The sequence below is a fragment of the Cebus imitator genome, unplaced genomic scaffold (genome assembly GCF_001604975.1).
Source record: "Cebus imitator isolate Cc_AM_T3 unplaced genomic scaffold, Cebus_imitator-1.0 Scaffold358, whole genome shotgun sequence".
Taxonomy (NCBI): domain Eukaryota; kingdom Metazoa; phylum Chordata; class Mammalia; order Primates; family Cebidae; genus Cebus; species Cebus imitator.
In genome coordinates this window covers 905,312-920,745 of record NW_016107673.1, presented here as the reverse complement: position 1 = coordinate 920,745, position 15,434 = coordinate 905,312, and the positions used below count along the sequence as shown (strand labels likewise).

The window sequence follows — 15,434 nt, the reverse complement described above, 5'->3', positions numbered from 1 at the left end:
TTTTTTTTTTTTTTTTTTTTTTTTTGTCATTTTGCAGTCTACTTAATGAGCCCTTTATATATAGAGATTTGAGTGTTTGATTTCCATAAAATGTTTCCTATTGCTTCAGTAATAATTTTTCCCCAGCATGTTCTCTGACTCCTTTTGTAGAGCTTCTTTTTCTTATTCTCATGCATCCTAGATTGATCCTCCAATTTTCTTGTCTTTTATCACCTCTTGTCCATCTCTGTGTTTTCATTCTATTTTCTGGAAGATTTCCTCACTTTATCTTGAGCTCTTGTACTTATTTTCCTCATCTATCGTAATTTTGAATTTCTAAGAATTCTTCTCAGTTCCCTCTAATCATGCCCTTTTTTTAATATATATACCATCCTATTCTAATTTCATGGATGCACTGTCTTCTCTTATCTCTCTTAGGATAACAGTTATGGTATTTTTAAAGTTTATTTTTAATTGACAGATAATTGCATATGTTTTGGGGGTACAATATGATGTTTTGATACATGTATACATTGTGGAATGATCAAATCAGCCAAGTAGCATATCCAGTGGCTGGGCAGGGTTGGATCTGGAAAGGGGAGACTTTAGTCAATGGATGCAAAGTTTCAGTAACTATGGTTAATAATAATGTATATTTCAAGACAGATAAAAGAGAAGATTTTAAATCTTCTCACTACAAAGAAATGACGAATATTTGAGATGATGGATAATTATAGTACTTTAGAAAAAAAATTGTTTTGTTTCTGGTGTTATCTCTTTTCTGACCTTCTTCTATTAGTTGTAGTCTCTTGTCTTTCATACTGGAGGCTTTCCTTTCTTGTCCGGTAGTATTTCTATTCATATTTTAGAATGAGGGGGATACTGATGGGAAGTGCTGTAATTATATCCATGGGCACTTGTTGATTTGTGGGTTTTAGTGTAGAGTGATGGAATGATGATAATTTTTTACTTAGGAAATCTCCAAATGTCAGAATCTATAGGCATTTTCCCTAGGCATGTTTAGTTTCTCTAAAGAAGGATCATTGAATCTTCTGCCTGGGGCAGTCTCACCATGTAGTATGGATATCTGTGTTTTCAGCACAGACTAGTATCCCAACTAGTATCTGGGGTTTAGATTCTGCAGAGAATAAAACTGCCTGTGTCCTACTGAGGTGGGAATGAGGTCGTTGCCTGGCCTCACTAAGTAGGGGAAAGTAGAATGGGGTTCTCTCTGCCCCTTAGCCAGACTTAACCAAGTCTTCTTATTTTCATGCCCATGCCTTCCATTGTACCAAATGCCTTTAGCTCCTGAATCCTTATTTGGTTCTGTGGGGCAGATTTGCTGCTGCTTATCAGTATTACTCTCTGCAGACATGTGGGTTTCATCTTCCTCCGTCTGTCTCTATATACCTTATGAATTAAAGCTACCTACATGAATTAAAGCTTCAGCTTCATACATTTCCTGGCTATATTGAAATTTGTTGATATTTCTTATTTTTTTTCTTGTTCTGTGGTGGAAATGTCATTACACTGTCTATTAGTTTCTTAGTACTGCCATAACAAAGCATCACAAACTGAGTATCTTAAAAGAGCAAAAATTTATTGTATCATAGTTCTGAAGGCCAGAAATCCAAAATCAGGGTGTTGGCAGGGCCATGTTTACTGTGAAACTTGGAGAAGAGAATCCTTCCTTGCTTCTCCTAGCTTCTAGTATTTGCTGGCAATCCTTGGCATCCCTTGATGTACTGTAGATGCATCACTTCAATGATTGCTTCCATTGTCATATGGCTGTCTTCTCAAGGTATGTCTCTTTATTTCCTCTCTTTTTCTTAAAAGGTACTGTTCATGTCATATTGGATTTAGGTCCATTTTAATGACCTCATCCTAATTTCATTACATCTCTAAAGACTGTATTCCTAATAAGGTCACCATTACAAGTACTAGGTGTTAGGACTTCAGCATGTCTTTTGGTGGAACACAATTCAACCTATAACACTGTGCCGTTGTAGAAGTAGGAATTCTAGACATTATTTTGAATGATAGTAAAATACATTTTCAATATAAGAATATTTTACATTTTAAAATTTAATAGAAAATTGAGAATAACTGCATAAAATTCTGAACATTATAAAATAAATCCCCAAAGAAAAAAAGAAAATATATATAGCAAGTATGAAAACTACTCAGATGAAATGAGAAAAACAGCAAGACACCATCCGCAATGGATATGGGTAGTTCATATCAAAGGAAGTGTATCTTTTAAAGAAACATAGATAATTATAGATAGTTCAGCATCATAAGAAATCTGAGGACTTTTACATATAGTGAGTTGCCATTTTAGTCTTTTGAATTAATGTGTGTGATTTTTTTTTTTTTTTTTTAGTAAGAGCAAGCCTATGGTAAAAGGTACATTATTTGTCCCCATGTAAATTGGTATATTAGTATGACCCTTTTGGAAAGCAATCTGAATACAACATATCAAACCATGAAAATGCTCACACCTTTTGATCTTACTGATTCAGTAGAAAATTTAATACTAGTTTATACCAGCTACTCTGCTAAGCACAAGAGATTCAGAGGCAAAAAAGAAAGACAAAGCCTCTGCCTTTATTTATACGAAATACCCAATAAATGTTTGGAAAAAGCCACATGCATGAAGATTCATCCCACTCTCTTTTCTTCCACGTCACTTGTCATTCCTTGGTCTCTGTTGCTGGTTCCTCCTCACCTTCACAAACTGTTGACATTGGAAGGCCCGAGGACTCAGTTTCTGGACCTCCTCTCGCTACTTGGTTATCTCATTCAGTCTGATATCATTTACATGATAATTCCCAAATTTATATCTCTAGCCAGAACTTCTCTTCTGGCTTCTAGACTCATATATTTAATGACCCATTTAACATCTCCAGTTGAAGATTCATCCCACTCTCTTTTCTTCCACGTCACTTGTCATTCCTTGGTCTCTTGCCCATCCCTCCTCACCTTCCCAAACTGTTGACATTGGAAGACTCTAGGACTCAGTTTCTAGACATTTTTTCACTCACTTGTTGTCTCATTCAGTCTGATAGCATTTACATGATGATAATTCCCATGTTTATATCTCTAGCCAGTTGGGTATTTAATAGAAATTTCAAGCTTAACCTCTCTGAAACTGAGCTTCTTCTTATCCCCTCCAAAATTGTTCCTCTCACTGCCTCCTCATCTCAATTCTAATTACAAGCATCCAGTTACTTAGGATAAAAATACTATGTTAGAAGTATCTTTTACTTCTCTCCCTTTCTCATACTCCAAGTGTGACCTATCAACAAATCTTGACTACTCTCAAAATGTAACCAGAATATAACAGTTTCTCACCATCTTGACTGCTGTCACCCTGCTCCAAGCCACCATTAACTATTACCTTGTTTGTTACAGTAGCATTCTAACTTCTTATCTTCCCCACTTCAGTATGCTTTTAGTAGAGCAGCTAGAAGGATCCTTTTAGAATCTGAGTTAGATCTTGTTTCACCTGTGCTTAAAGCCCACTGGTGAGCTGGGCGCAGTGGCTCATGCCTGTAATCCCAGCACTTTGGGAGGCTGAGGTGGGTGGATTACCTGAGGTCAGGAGTTTGAGACCAGCCTGGCCAACATGGTGAAACCCTGTCTTTACTAAAAATACAAAAATTACCTGGGTCTGGTGGAAGGCACCTGTAATCCCAGCTACTCAGGAGGCTCAACCCGGAGAATTGCTTGAACCCAGGAGGCAGAGGTTGCAGTGAGCTGAGATCACACCATTGCGCTCCAGCTTGGGCAACAAGAGTGAAAATCCATCTCAAAAAAACAAAACAAAACACAAAAACAAACCTTCTGGTGGCTTTCTATCTCACTCAGAGTGAAGGCCAGTTCCTTCAAAGAACCCACAGGCCCTACACAGTTTGGTCTTGTTTAATCTGTCAGACCTCATCGCTTATTCTCCCCCTTCACTCAGTCTTCCTTAACATAATAGACACATTATTGCATCAGTGCTTTGCTTTTGCCATTCCTGCTGCTTATAATACTCTTCAGCCATTTGGCCTCACATCCTGCTCCCTTACCTCCTTCAGGTTGTGTTACCTTAGTGAAGCCTTCCCTAATCACTTTATTTATGTTGCGCCCCTCCCACCTCTTTCTATACCCCTTTCCAACCAAATATTCCTTCTCGTAATTTATAGGCATTATACTTTTACTTATCTTTCCCTAACCTAGATTATAAATTCCATAGGACATGAATTTTTGCCTGTTTTGTTCACTATTACATCACTAGTGCTTCAGACAGTGCCTGACAGTACTAGCCAGGTGCCCAGTGTTGAATGAATGAATGAATGAATGGCAGAAAATTAGAAGTAACTTAGATAGCTAACTAACATTACAGAAATGGTTTAGTAAATTATACTATATTCACCAGTTTGGAATAACTGTAGCTACTAAAAAAGTTCATAAAAACTGTACTCTTGTAGGGAAATGCTTTTGATAAAAAATTAAATTGCATTCAGACTTTAGCAAGGATTGTTGAATGCCTACTAGGGAGAAATATATGGTTCAGTGGTGACTGTAGAGTCAGACCCAGATTCAAAACTCTCATAGCTTTCCCGTCATTCACATATCATCTGCTTCTGTGAGTGTGTGTCTCTGTTACCATCTAAGACTGGCTTAAACAGTAAGAAAATACTCTCACAGACATACTTGGAAGCTTAGCAGAGGGCTTCTTTAAGACTGGTTGATTCAGTGACTCAGTGATGTAATTATTTCTTTTTGACTCTTCATTGTTTTGTCCAGATTATCAGTTTGATCTAAAGCTGTTTTCCCTTAAGATCATAACTGGCAAGAGCAGTAAAGATTGTGTGCTGCTTTGTTTAGTGAAGTGATATGTACAGAGAAGTACAGACAGTATGACAGACTGCTTTTCCAAAAGAGCAAGGAACTTCCTTTCTGTTAGCCCCCAGAAAATTTCCTTTTAAATTTCACTGGTCTGAATTAGGTCACATGCCAACAGTTAAACTGATCACTCTGGCTAAAGGAATGAGATTACTCTGATTGATTTATACTAATCAGGCCCCATCCCTGAAGCTAAGGGGTCAGGTTCACTTTCCCTAAAGCACATGGCTACTTGCATGAAAGAAAGGTAGATAAAAATCCGATCATGTTAAGAAAGTGAGAAGGTGAGTCCCATGCCTACTCCTTGGCTTGAATTGGGGTGCCCTGGGTGGGATTGGCTAACTAAACCAAATGGGACAGATTTACCACCACTGAGGAGAGTTCTCCCAAAGACGAGACAAACAATGCTGGCAGGTATGATCCTTTGCCTAACCTCCTCACACCACCTACCAACCTCATAGGCATACCTTTTGTATCAGCTATTTCTCCCTGAGCCAACAGGACCCCCCAGAGATAACTGCAGAGCCACATGATCAGGATAGCAATTTTTGACATAGAATAGTTTGACATATCTACTTGGATGTCTCTTAAGCAGTTCAGTTAGAGTGTTTAAAGTTAAACTCATCAGCTTCTTCCCCAGTTACCTCCTGTGTTCCCAAATGCAGTATAATGACAAATAAGACACGGTTACTGCCTTTGTAACAACTGTGTGAATATAGAGAGATCAAATGGGAAGTTGAACTGTAGAAAAAATCAGAATGAAAATAATAATTATATGTCTGGTTGATCTGTTTAGGGGTTTGTCCTGTCATTTATCATTTTGTAAATTCCTTTAATGTGGTTATATAATGTGTACATTTTCAATGAGAGACTTGCAAAGAGAAAGAGTTATGTGATATGGGCTCCTATATGCACGGTTTTATTACCTGTGTGGTGATGTGCTGAAATGTAGCTGCTTCAGAAATATATGGTCTCTGATTAGGATGGTCTTTCTTTGGAAGTTACTACAGTATATTCAGACATGTTTTGTTTCAATTTGTAAAAGGCTTTTCAGGGAGCAGAATCTCTTTAATCTTAAATAGTATACCTTCATTTAGCTTAAGTACCATCATGCCCCAGGCACTGTGGTAGGTGATAGAGATATAGAAATGAATACACACTGCCCTCAGAAAGCTTACAATTTATTGGGGAAGACAGATAAACCAATAGTCGATACAGTCTGACAAATGCCATAATAGAAGTATCAAGCACAAGCTGTGATAAAGGTTTATCTTACAATTATACTGTGAATTGTGGTTAAACTAGTCTTTTTCTCCCACAGAGTCTTTCTTTAGTTCATGTGGTAGTTTACATAAACTAAGTGAAGAGCCATTGATTCCTCCTCCACTTCCTCCTCGAAAAAAGTTTGATCATGATGCTTCAAATTCCAAGGTAATCAACAGGACTTGACTTCAACTTATTCTAAGATGTGCATCTTCAAAATAATGCCCATTGTTGTAAAGAGTCTGTCAGTTATACTTTGGCTACCATTTATGGTTTTTCAACATTTGGGTTGTATTTGAAAAATACTTTTAGTTGTCTAATACTTATAAAAACCTTTTCTAAAAAAGAGGCTGCGCTGAGTGCAGTGGCTCACGCCTGTAATCCCAGTGCTTTGAAAGAACGAGGTGGGTAGATCACCTGAGATCAGGAGTTCAAATCCAGCTTGGCCAACATGGTGAAACTCTATCTCTACTAAAACTACAAAAATTAGCCAGGTGTGGTGGTGGTCACCTGTAATCCCAGCTACTCGGGAGGCTGAGGCAGGAAAATTGCTTGAACTTGGGAGATGGACGTTGCAGTGAACCAAGATCACACCACTGCACTCCATCCTGGGCAACAAGAGTGAAACTCTGTCTTGGGGTGGGGGGGAAAGGCTGGTTGGGAGGCTGAGGCAGATGGATCACCTGAGGTCAGGAGTTCCAGACCAGCCTGGCCAACATAGTGAAACTCTGTCTCTACTAAAAACACAAAAATTAGCCAGGTGTGGTGGCAGGCACTTGTAATCCCAGCTACTCAGGAGGCTGAGGCAGGAGAATCACTTGAACCCAGGAGGCAGAGGTAGGTTGCAGTGAGCCAAGATGACACCATTGTACTCCAGCCTGGGCAACAGGAAGACTCTGTCTCAGAAACGAAAAATAAAAATAAAAAAAATAAAAAAGAGGCTGGGCAGATTCAGAGATACTCAGAAGTACATATTCTTTCTGGTATAGGTGAAAAAAACTTTGGTAGTATTCCAGGTATTCGTCAAACTTTCAACCAATGCTTCTCAAAATTTTAAGGGTACATCAGAATTACCTGAAAGGCTTGTTTAAATCAAATTGTAGAGCCCCACATCCAGAGTTTCTGATTCAGTAGGTCTAGGATAGGGCCCAATAAATTGCTTTTCTTTGTTATTGTTGTTGTTGAGATGGAGTCTCGCTCTGTCGCTAGGCTGGAATGCAGTGGCGTGATCTCGGCTCACTATAACCTCCACCTCCTGGGTTCAAGCGAGTCTCCTGTCTCAGCCTCCTGAGCAGCTTAGACCACAGGCATGTGCCACCATGTCCAGCTAATTTTTGTATTTTTAGTAGAGACAGGGTTTCACCATGTTGGCCAGATGGTCTCGATCTCTTGACCTTGTGATCTGCCCATCTTGGCCTCCTGAAGTGCTGGGATTACGGGCATGAGCCACCATGCCTGGTCCAAGACTTTGCTTTCCTAACAAGTTCCCTACTGATGCTGATACCAGTGGTCCCTGGATCACACTTTGAGATCTACTGCTCTAAGCCTCATTGTAGAAAGTAGAGGTAGATGTCCAGTAAGCAGAAGCTAGACATCAAAGTCCTCTTGATATCATGTCCTTTCATGTCTATAAAGCAATAAATTATTGTCACTTACCTATTATAATTAAAATATATAAATTTCCTAAATGTATACACAAAGCAAGATAACTCAAAGAGTTATATTTTTAAGACTTTAATTAAAACATCTCATATATAAAAATACTAAACCCAGCCCTGAATTAAACTAGGAGTACTCACAATCTGATATTTAACCCAGATTAGTTTGAGTCTCTGAATTTAACTTCACATGTAAGAAATTTTCAGACTTAAAAACTTTTTTAAAAAGTTTTCCAGCAGAATAGAGGTATAATTTAATTACTTTTTTTTAAGGGAAATATGAAATCTGATGATGATCCTCCTGCTATTCCACCAAGACAGCCTCCTCCTCCAAAGGTAAAACCCAGAGTTCCTGTTCCTACTGGTGCATTTGATGGGCCTCTACATAGTCCACCTCCACCACCACCAAGAGATCCTCTTCCTGATACCCCCCCACCGGTTCCCGTTCGGCCTCCAGAACACTTTATAAACTGTCCAGTTAATCTTCAGCCACCTCCACTGGGGCATCTTCACAGAGATTCAGACTGGCTGAGAGACATTAGTATGTGTCCAAATTCACCAAGCACTCCTCCTAGCACACCCTCTCCAAGGGTACCACGTCGATGCTATGTGCTCAGTTCTAGTCAAAATAATCTTGCTCATCCTCCAGCTCCCCCTGTTCCACCAAGGCAGAATTCAAGCCCTCATCTGCCAAAACTGCCACCAAAGACTTACAAACGGGAGCTTTCGCACCCTCCATTGTACGGACTGCCTTTGCTAGAAAATGCAGAAACTCCCCAATGACCTTAGCCATATGTAGTCATTGACACTGGAATGGTATTTGTAAAGTTTTTTTTTAATTTATTCAAAAAAAGACATAGTATTTTAGTACTTTTTACAAATAATGCTCTTAAAAAATGCTACTGATCAAATAAGCTTTTAAGAATTGGAAAAAAAATACAAAAGTCCTTCACCATTATCCTCAGGTGATCAGTAGCATTGCCTTGTCTTGGATCCTCAGTGCTGCCAAAAGGCCAGTATAAAGAATTTATATTTGCACTGTAAACTCTGCAAAAATATGATTTAAAGTGATGTGATTGCACTGAAAAGGGATAGTGCTTTTGTGAAATTTTTCAAATTTGAGTAATAGATGCCTTTTTAAGGCAGTGAATTAACACAAATATAGGAGGGGTATTTGGTGTTACTGATTTTTAAACCTCTTTGACCATCTTCTAGTTTTTACTTCTAGTTTTTACATCTAGGAGAATTGTGAATAACACCAACTGTTCTTAAACTCTTTAATGCCATGTCTTAAATGCCGGTATTTGCTGCTGAAGACAAAAATGAAAAGTAGGATGAAAATAATAGAATGGCACTGTAAGTGTTTATTACTTTGTTAAAATGTAAACAAAGACTACATAACCCAGTGATGGAGGAGAAAAGGGCATGTATCTCATTCAGATGTGCCTTTTGTTTTTGCAGACTATGGTGTCTTTAGCTAATGAATTGCCTATTGTTATGGAAAACAGTTATAATATGCCATGTATGTACAGTTTTGTTTATATTGTATATTTAAAGATACTGCTAATAACCTATATAAATTTAAGTGACTTAAGGCCTATAATACAATCTGCTACTTTACTAATTCTTAAATTCAAAAAAAATTATATGGCATAGGAACCAGTTGCCTTGCCTTCAAGACCTAGTAACTTTCTCTATAAATCTTGTGTTAACTGAAAATTTTTTTAAATATATTTTTTAGATTGGTAATATTTAAACCAGCAAATACTTAAAGCTTTATTAATTGTTTTAATCAGATAAGTGAGTAAAACTTTTATTTGCCATTTGGATGCCTTTGTTCAAAGTGATAAAGAGTGTTTTGCTGATAGTGCTGTAGCAGCAGTTGTAAAGTAGCCAAAAGCCACGTTGTTTATTTACTGGTCTGTGGCCTTTTACTGTGCTTTGTATCAGAGTTCTTAACAAGATTAATAAATCACCCTAGTCTTAATTTTTAAAAGACTTTTAAAATATGTTTTCATTATAAAGAACAAAGGGGGAGATTATTGAGTACTGTAGACACACACAGACACAATTTTAGAGGGATAATTTTTTTCTTGACTGTTAAATGTGAGCGGCAGGCTTCTAGCAACCACTTTTATGAATTCATTAAAAAAACTAGGAGTATGCTAGGAACTTGGAAGATGGTAAGATTACAGTCTTATAGCTCTCTTTGTTAGGATCTTGGAAGCTACTTGCATTTAGGCCCTGTAACTACTGTGTGAATCAAGTTTCGAACTAGGTAAACTCTGAGGTTGGCTTTGTCTTTTAAAGAGCAGATTATAATAGTAGTTTTGTGTGGAAAATCGATGTAAACAGCCTCTTCGTTAAGCTAAACGTGTGATTTAGGGTAGAGGGAGACTGCCAAGTGCTTGGGAGAAGCCGGAGCCCCACGCTTGGCCCCGCCCAAGTAACGCTGCCTTCCGGGCTTTGTTAACTTGCGCGCGCAGTGACGCCGACTCCGCCGCGGGGAGGGGCTGGCCCCTCACAAGGCGGGGACGTGTGGCGGGGCGGTGCGCGTTGATGTGACGTTGCTGCGCGCACCGCCCCCGTTGCCGGGCAGCGATGGCGGCTACTCCCGAGTCCTCGCTGGAGGACCCTCTGCGGAGCTTTGTGCGAGTTTTGGAGAAGCGGGATGGTACGGTGCTACGACTACAGCAGTATGGCTCCGGCGGCGTGGGTTGCGTTGTTTGGGACGCTGCCATTGTCCTTTCTAAATACCTGGAAACTCCCGAGTTTTCTGGCGACGGGGCCCACGCGCTGAGCCGGCGGTCGGTGCTGGAGCTGGGTTCGGGCACCGGGGCCGTGGGGCTCATGGCCGCTACCCTCGGGTAAGAGCTGGCGGGCGGGCTGGGTATGGGGGCGCCTTCTTGCTGGGAAAATCCGGATTACAGGTTTCCCACCTTGTGCCTACACCTCAGTCGACGTTATTTTATAGGGCTGATGTTGTAGTCACCGATCTTGAGGAATTGCAAGACTTGCTGAAGATGAATATTAATATGAACAAGCATCTTGTCACTGGTTCTGTTCAAGCCAAGGTACTGAAATGGTTTGTATGGCCTTTCAGCTTCTTTTAAGATACCGATTTGTAGTTTGCTAAAGGGATGGAAGGGGACTCTCCTGTTCTTTATAAAAACGAGTATTTTGAATTATTAAAACAACAGTTGAAATATTTGTTTGACATTTTTAAGGGGGGAAGAAATAGAAGACTTTCCTTCTCCACCCGACTACATACTGATGGCGGACTGCATATACTATGAAGAGGTAAGTATTCAGTGAGTGAAGTGTCTTCATTTAGAAGATGAGCCATATTTTCCTGGATTCTAAAGCACACATTTTTTCACATTTTAACATCTGTGAATCCGGGATTTGCCTTATAGTTGATGCAGTAAAGAGAAAAGTCACCAGGGGCTATATGTATATACTATCATCATTAACATATAGGCCTAGTTAAGCATGTTGAGAAAAGTGTTATATGCCTTTTACTAGTGGCTTCTGTAAAAATTTTATAGGATTTTGCCAATTGGATGTTATGAAAAGCCAAAATCATCTTTTTCTTTTTTCTCTCCCACGGAACATGTTAATCATGACATTGATAACTAAGTTGTAAAGAACTCATTGTTCTTTACATATCAGTTTGGGCCAGGCGAGGTGGCTCACGCTTGTAATCCCAGCACTGGGGAGGCCAAGGTGTGTGGATCACCTGAGGTCTGGCGTTCGAGACCAGCCTGACCAACGTGGAGAAACCTTGTCTCTACTAAAAATATAAAATTAGCCAGGCGTGGTGGTGCATGCGGTAATCTCGTCTTATCCGGGAGGCTGAGGCAGGTGAATCTCTTGAACCCAGGAGGTAGAGGTTGCAGTGAGCCGAGATGGCACCATTGCACTCCTGCCTGGGCAACAAGAGCGAAACTGTCTCAAAATATATATATATATCAGTTTGTATAGTGTTGTGGGCATCACTTATTTAAAAATAATTAGTATTGAACCAAGTTAGGATCAGATTTAACTTTTGTAGGGTAAATTATTCATTATTTAAATCCCAAATTAGATGAAATAAAATTAAACTTTTAAGAGTAAAGTTGAAGTTGATGCCATTTGTTTTCCCATGGGAACTCCAAAATGCAGTCACTTGAATCCTTTTTCTGGAAACTGAAATCAGTACAATAGTTAAGAGGAGCTTACCCAGTCATTAGTTACAGAGGGTTTTTTGTTTGTTTTTGTTGTAAGATAGAGGTCTTGTTCTGTCACACATACTGTAGTGCAGCGGAGTGATCATAGCTCACTGTAACCTCGAGCTCCTGAGAATCAAATGATCTTCCCATTCAGCCCCCTCAATAGCTAGGACTACAGGTGTGTACTAGCATGCTGGCTAATTTTTAAATTTTTTGTAAGGTGGGGAGGCGGTTCTTGCTATATTCTCCTGGCTGGTTTTGAACTCCTGGTTTCAAGTGATCTTTCCACCTCTGCCTTCCAAAGTGTTACCATTACAGGTGTGAGCCGCTGCACCTAGCTTAGAGCTTTAATTACATGTGCTTTGTTGGATTGATTCAAATATGGATAAATTGTAGAGGAGCTATAAATACACCTCCACCTCCTCAACCCACTTTTAAAGTAGAAATATTTTAAAATCATAAACAAAAAATATATTCTTTTTTAAATAGTCTTTGGAGCCATTGCTGAAAACTCTAAAAGATATCAGTGGATTTGAGACCTGTATTATATGTTGTTATGAACAACGAACAATGGGAAAAAATCCAGAAATTGAGAAAAAATATTTTGAGGTAAGTATCAAGTGCTCTATTATCTTGTAGTGATTTCCCTTCAGGGAGGCTGTATGTGACTCTTCAAGTATATTATGGTAATTTTGGGTGGGGAAAACATTCTGTTTGTATGAAGCTGAGGAAGGGATCTTCATAGCCCCTGATTCTACCAAGCTCCCCTTTTATTTCATTTCTGATTAGTTGATCTTTAGCTACAGAAGAATGTTAAACAATACTGGTACCACTTCTTTTTAAGAACATTTCTCAGTGTTTACTAAACATGATGTTGGCTTTGGGGAACATATTAATGTATTACCTTTGGAGAATACATGATAGAAATGTGCAGGTGATAAGATGTTTTTTTTGTTTTGAGACAGGGTTTTGCCCTGTGGCCCATGCTGGGGTGCAGTGGCACAGTCAGGGCTCACTGCATCCTCAGCCTCCTGGGCTCAAGCGATCCTCCTGCCTCAGCACCCCCAAGTAACTGGGACTTCAGGCATGTACTACCACACCTAGCTAACTTTTTGTATGTTTTTGTATAGATGGGGTTTTCCCATGTTGCCAAGTGATACATTTTTACTTCTGTGTTTTTCTCTGCATATTTATGAAACCTCCAAACTAAATACCTGTCTATTTTTAAGGTCTTTTGTTGTTGTTGTTATTCTGAAATAGAAAAGACTTACAGGAAGTTGCAAATATAGTACAATAACTTTCCCTAGCAATAACCCAAACCCTTTTTTTTTTTTTTTTTTTTTTTTTTTTTTTTCTCACTCTGTCACCCAGGCTGGAGTGCAGTGGCGCGATCTCAGCTCACTGCAACCCCTGCCTCCTGGGTTCAAGCGATTCTCCTGCCTCACCCTCCTGAGTAGCTGGGATTATAGGCACACGTCACCATAGCTGGCTAATTTTTGTACTTTTAGTAGAGACGGTTTCACCAGGTTGATCAGGCTGGTCTCGAACTCCTGACCTCATGATTCTCCCGCCTCGGCCTCCCAAAGTGCTGGGATTACAGGTGTGAGCCACCATGCCAAGCCCCAAACCCTTTTTATGAGCACAAATCTCTAACATTGTGAGTGACTCCTTTTGAGTGTACATCAATATAAGTCTGCAGTTTTGTCTGCTGAAGGGACTACTTTAGTTTAATGAGAAAACAGGTATATGACTGCCTCAGGTAACATCTAAAATTTTTATTTTCATGTTTTTCTTAAATATGAAAAATGTTCATGAACTTTTGAAATGATGCATAATGAAAACTTTGTACTGTTTTTTTTTTTTTTCTTGGATTTCCAAGGCCAAATTTTGTATTGTTAAACAATTTTTATTGGGGTAAAGCACATGTAAAATACATATTTATCAAATCAAGTGCTGAGCTTAATTTTTCATGTGTGTACACCCAAGTAACTACTTCCCAACATAGAGATAGAGGACATTTTCAGAATCTTGGAAGGTGTGCACATTGCCCTTCCCCAATCAGTATTCAAAAGGTAACCACCAGCCAGACGCAGTGGCTCATGCCTGTAATCCTAGCACTTTGGGAGGTCAAGACAGGCGGATCATGAGGTCAGGAGTTTGAGACCAGCCTGGCCAATATGCCGAAACCCCCTCTCTACTTAAAATACAAAAATTAGCTGGGCGTGGTGCCCTGCACCCTTAATCCCAGCTACTCTGGAGGCTGAGGCAGGAGAATTGCTTGAACCCAGAGAGGCGGAGGTGGCAGTGAGCCAAGATCACACCACTGCACTCCAGCCTGGGTGACAGCAAAACTCTGCCTCAAAAAAAAAAAAAAAAATGTAACCACCATTCTGAATTCTGTCACCCACAGGTCAGTTCATATTGTTGAATTTGAAATATACCTCTTTTAAATTTATAGCTCCTTCAGCTAGACTTTGACTTTGAAAAAATTCCTTTGGAAAAACATGATGAAGAGTATCGAAGTGAAGATATTCATATTATATACATCAGAAAGAAAAAATCGGTAAATAACATTCTTAGTTCTTTATTCTCCAAGGAGGTTTCATCAGCTGTACACTATTTCAGGGCATATGTGTGGTACAGACATTGACTTTGATGTGGAGAAACAGCTATAACGATTCACTGGACTCGGGCACCAGCTTCAGTGTCAAGATCATTTAATCTATCTTGCTTTGAATTTTTTGCTTTAAAATAAGCCAGGCTTCTCTCCCTTTTTAAATTTTATTTTGTATTTTTTGTTTTTTTGTTTTGTTTTGTTTTTTTGTTTTTTTGTGTGTGTGAGATGGAGTTTCGCTCTTGCTGCCCAGGCTGCAGTGCAATGGTGCGATCTTGGCTCATCGCAACCTCCGACTCCTGGGTTCAAGCAATTCTCCTGCATCATCCTCCTGAGTAGCTGGGATTACAGGCATATGCCACCACACCCAGCTAATTTTTGTATTTTTAGTAGAGACAGGGTTTCTCCATGTTGGTCAGGCTGGTCTCGAATTCCCAACCTCAGGTGATCTGCCCACCTTGGCCTCCCAAAATGCTGGGATTAAAGGTGTGAGCCACAGCACCCGGCCTTTTTTATATTTTTTAAGTAGAGACGGATTTCACCATGTTGCCTAGACTGGTGTGGAACTCCTCCGCTCAAGTGATCCGCCCACTTCAGCCTCCCAAAGTTCTGGGATTATAGGCATCAGCCACCATACGTACCCAGGCTTCTCTTTCTCAGCCTTTCCATAGGCGTAAATTATATAGCTCTATTATTGGGTGTTACCTCAGACAAGTGATTGGCTATTTATAAGTTTCTTTTATCTCTGTGAGATTTTAAAATGCCAACTCTTAACTTTGTGAACTTTTCCTTATTTAAAATTTTTTTTTTTTTTTT

General features: G+C 39.5%; 2 protein-coding genes across 5 annotated transcripts in view; both read left to right on the top strand.

Moving 5' to 3' along the window:
- Positions 1-9,789, top strand: part of SOS2 (SOS Ras/Rho guanine nucleotide exchange factor 2) — a 118,946-nt gene extending 109,157 nt beyond the window's left edge. For both annotated transcript variants that reach the window (XM_017506729.2, XM_017506730.2), the window contains 2 exons: positions 6,194-6,303; positions 8,067-9,789. In XM_017506729.2, coding sequence (XP_017362218.1) covers positions 6,194-6,303; positions 8,067-8,576 — 620 coding nt within the window. In that variant the 3' untranslated portion in view covers positions 8,577-9,789. The remainder of the gene's footprint in view (positions 1-6,193; positions 6,304-8,066) is intronic.
- Positions 9,790-10,167: 378 nt separating this feature from the next.
- VCPKMT (valosin containing protein lysine methyltransferase) overlaps positions 10,168-15,434 on the top strand; it is a 14,505-nt gene continuing 9,238 nt past the window's right edge. The window contains exons 1-5 of one of the 3 annotated variants that reach the window (XM_017506732.1): positions 10,168-10,660; positions 10,768-10,878; positions 11,021-11,093; positions 12,494-12,613; positions 14,463-14,567. In XM_017506732.1, coding sequence (XP_017362221.1) covers positions 10,395-10,660; positions 10,768-10,878; positions 11,021-11,093; positions 12,494-12,613; positions 14,463-14,567 — 675 coding nt within the window. In that variant the 5' untranslated portion in view covers positions 10,168-10,394. Of the gene's footprint in view, positions 10,661-10,767; positions 10,879-11,020; positions 11,094-12,493; positions 12,614-14,414; positions 14,568-15,434 lie in introns of those variants that run through there. The other 2 variants (XM_037730782.1, XM_017506733.1) reach the window with 2 other exon arrangements.